Source organism: Lepidothrix coronata, unplaced genomic scaffold (genome assembly GCF_001604755.1).
Source record: "Lepidothrix coronata isolate B3197 unplaced genomic scaffold, Lepidothrix_coronata-1.0 Scaffold178, whole genome shotgun sequence".
Lineage (NCBI taxonomy): Eukaryota > Metazoa > Chordata > Aves > Passeriformes > Pipridae > Lepidothrix > Lepidothrix coronata.
Genome location: NW_016690358.1, coordinates 1,891,715 through 1,892,735, shown reverse-complemented (window position 1 = coordinate 1,892,735; position 1,021 = coordinate 1,891,715). Strand labels below are relative to the sequence as shown.

General features: G+C 60.8%; 1 protein-coding gene across 1 annotated transcript in view; it reads left to right on the top strand.

Moving 5' to 3' along the window:
* Positions 1-1,021, top strand: part of LOC108504877 (protocadherin gamma-A2-like) — a 27,224-nt gene that overhangs the window by 9,862 nt on the left and 16,341 nt on the right. Inside the window, exon 3 of the mRNA XM_017830382.1 lies at positions 3-1,019. Coding sequence (XP_017685871.1) covers positions 3-1,019 — 1,017 coding nt within the window. The remainder of the gene's footprint in view (positions 1-2; positions 1,020-1,021) is intronic.

Below are 1,021 nucleotides of genomic sequence, written 5' to 3'. Positions count from 1 at the left end.
AGCTGCGGCTCGGCGCGGACAAGCAATACTTCACGGTGAGCGAGACAAACGGGAACCTGTACGTGAGCGAGAGGCTGGACCGGGAGGAGCTGTGCGGCGAGTCGTTGTCCTGCTCTGTCAGCTTCGAGGCGCTGGTGCACAACCCGCTCAACGTTTTCCACGTCGGGGTGGCCATTGAGGACGTGAATGACAACTCCCCGTCCTTCAGAAAGGATGTTTTGGAACTCGAGATCGGTGAATTAATTCCTCCCGGCACTCGTTTTCCTCTGGAGATGGCCCGAGATGCGGATGTGGGCAGGAACTCACTGCTGACTTACGAGCTCAGCAGCAACCCGTCCTTCAGTCTGTCCATGAAGGAGAGACCAGGCGGAAAGAAGCAGCCTGAATTAGTGCTGGAGAGAGCGTTGGACCGGGAGAAGCAGAGCTCCTTTGAGTTGGTGCTGACGGCAGTGGATGGCGGGGACCCAGCGAGGTCTGGGACTGTCCAGATTCGTGTCAACGTGTCTGATGCCAACGACAACCCTCCCGTGTTCAGCAAAACAGTGTACGAGGCGCGAGTGGCCGAGAATCTGCCGGCAGGGTCACTGGTGCTGCAGGTGCGGGCCACGGATGCGGACGCGGGGTCCAATGGGCGGGTCTTCTATTCCTTCGGCGACGTCCCCGACTCCGTCAGCGCTTTATTCTCTGTCGACAGCGAGAGCGGTGAGATCAGGACAGCGGGTCCCCTCGACTTCGAGGAGAAGAGTGAGTACAGCTTCAGCCTGGAGGCGACGGACGGCGGCGGGTTCACTGATCACTGCGAAGTGCAGATAGACGTGACGGACGAGAACGACAACGCGCCCGAGATCACGATTCTGTCACTGTCGAGCCCCGTTTCTGAGGACGCGCCGACGGGAACCGTGGTGGCCCTGCTGAACGTGAACGACCCAGACTCCGGCGAGAACGGTGAGGTGTCGTGCGAGCTGTCGGGAGAGGCGCCGCTGTCGATCGTGGCGTCGTCGGGCGGCTCCTACAAGGTGGT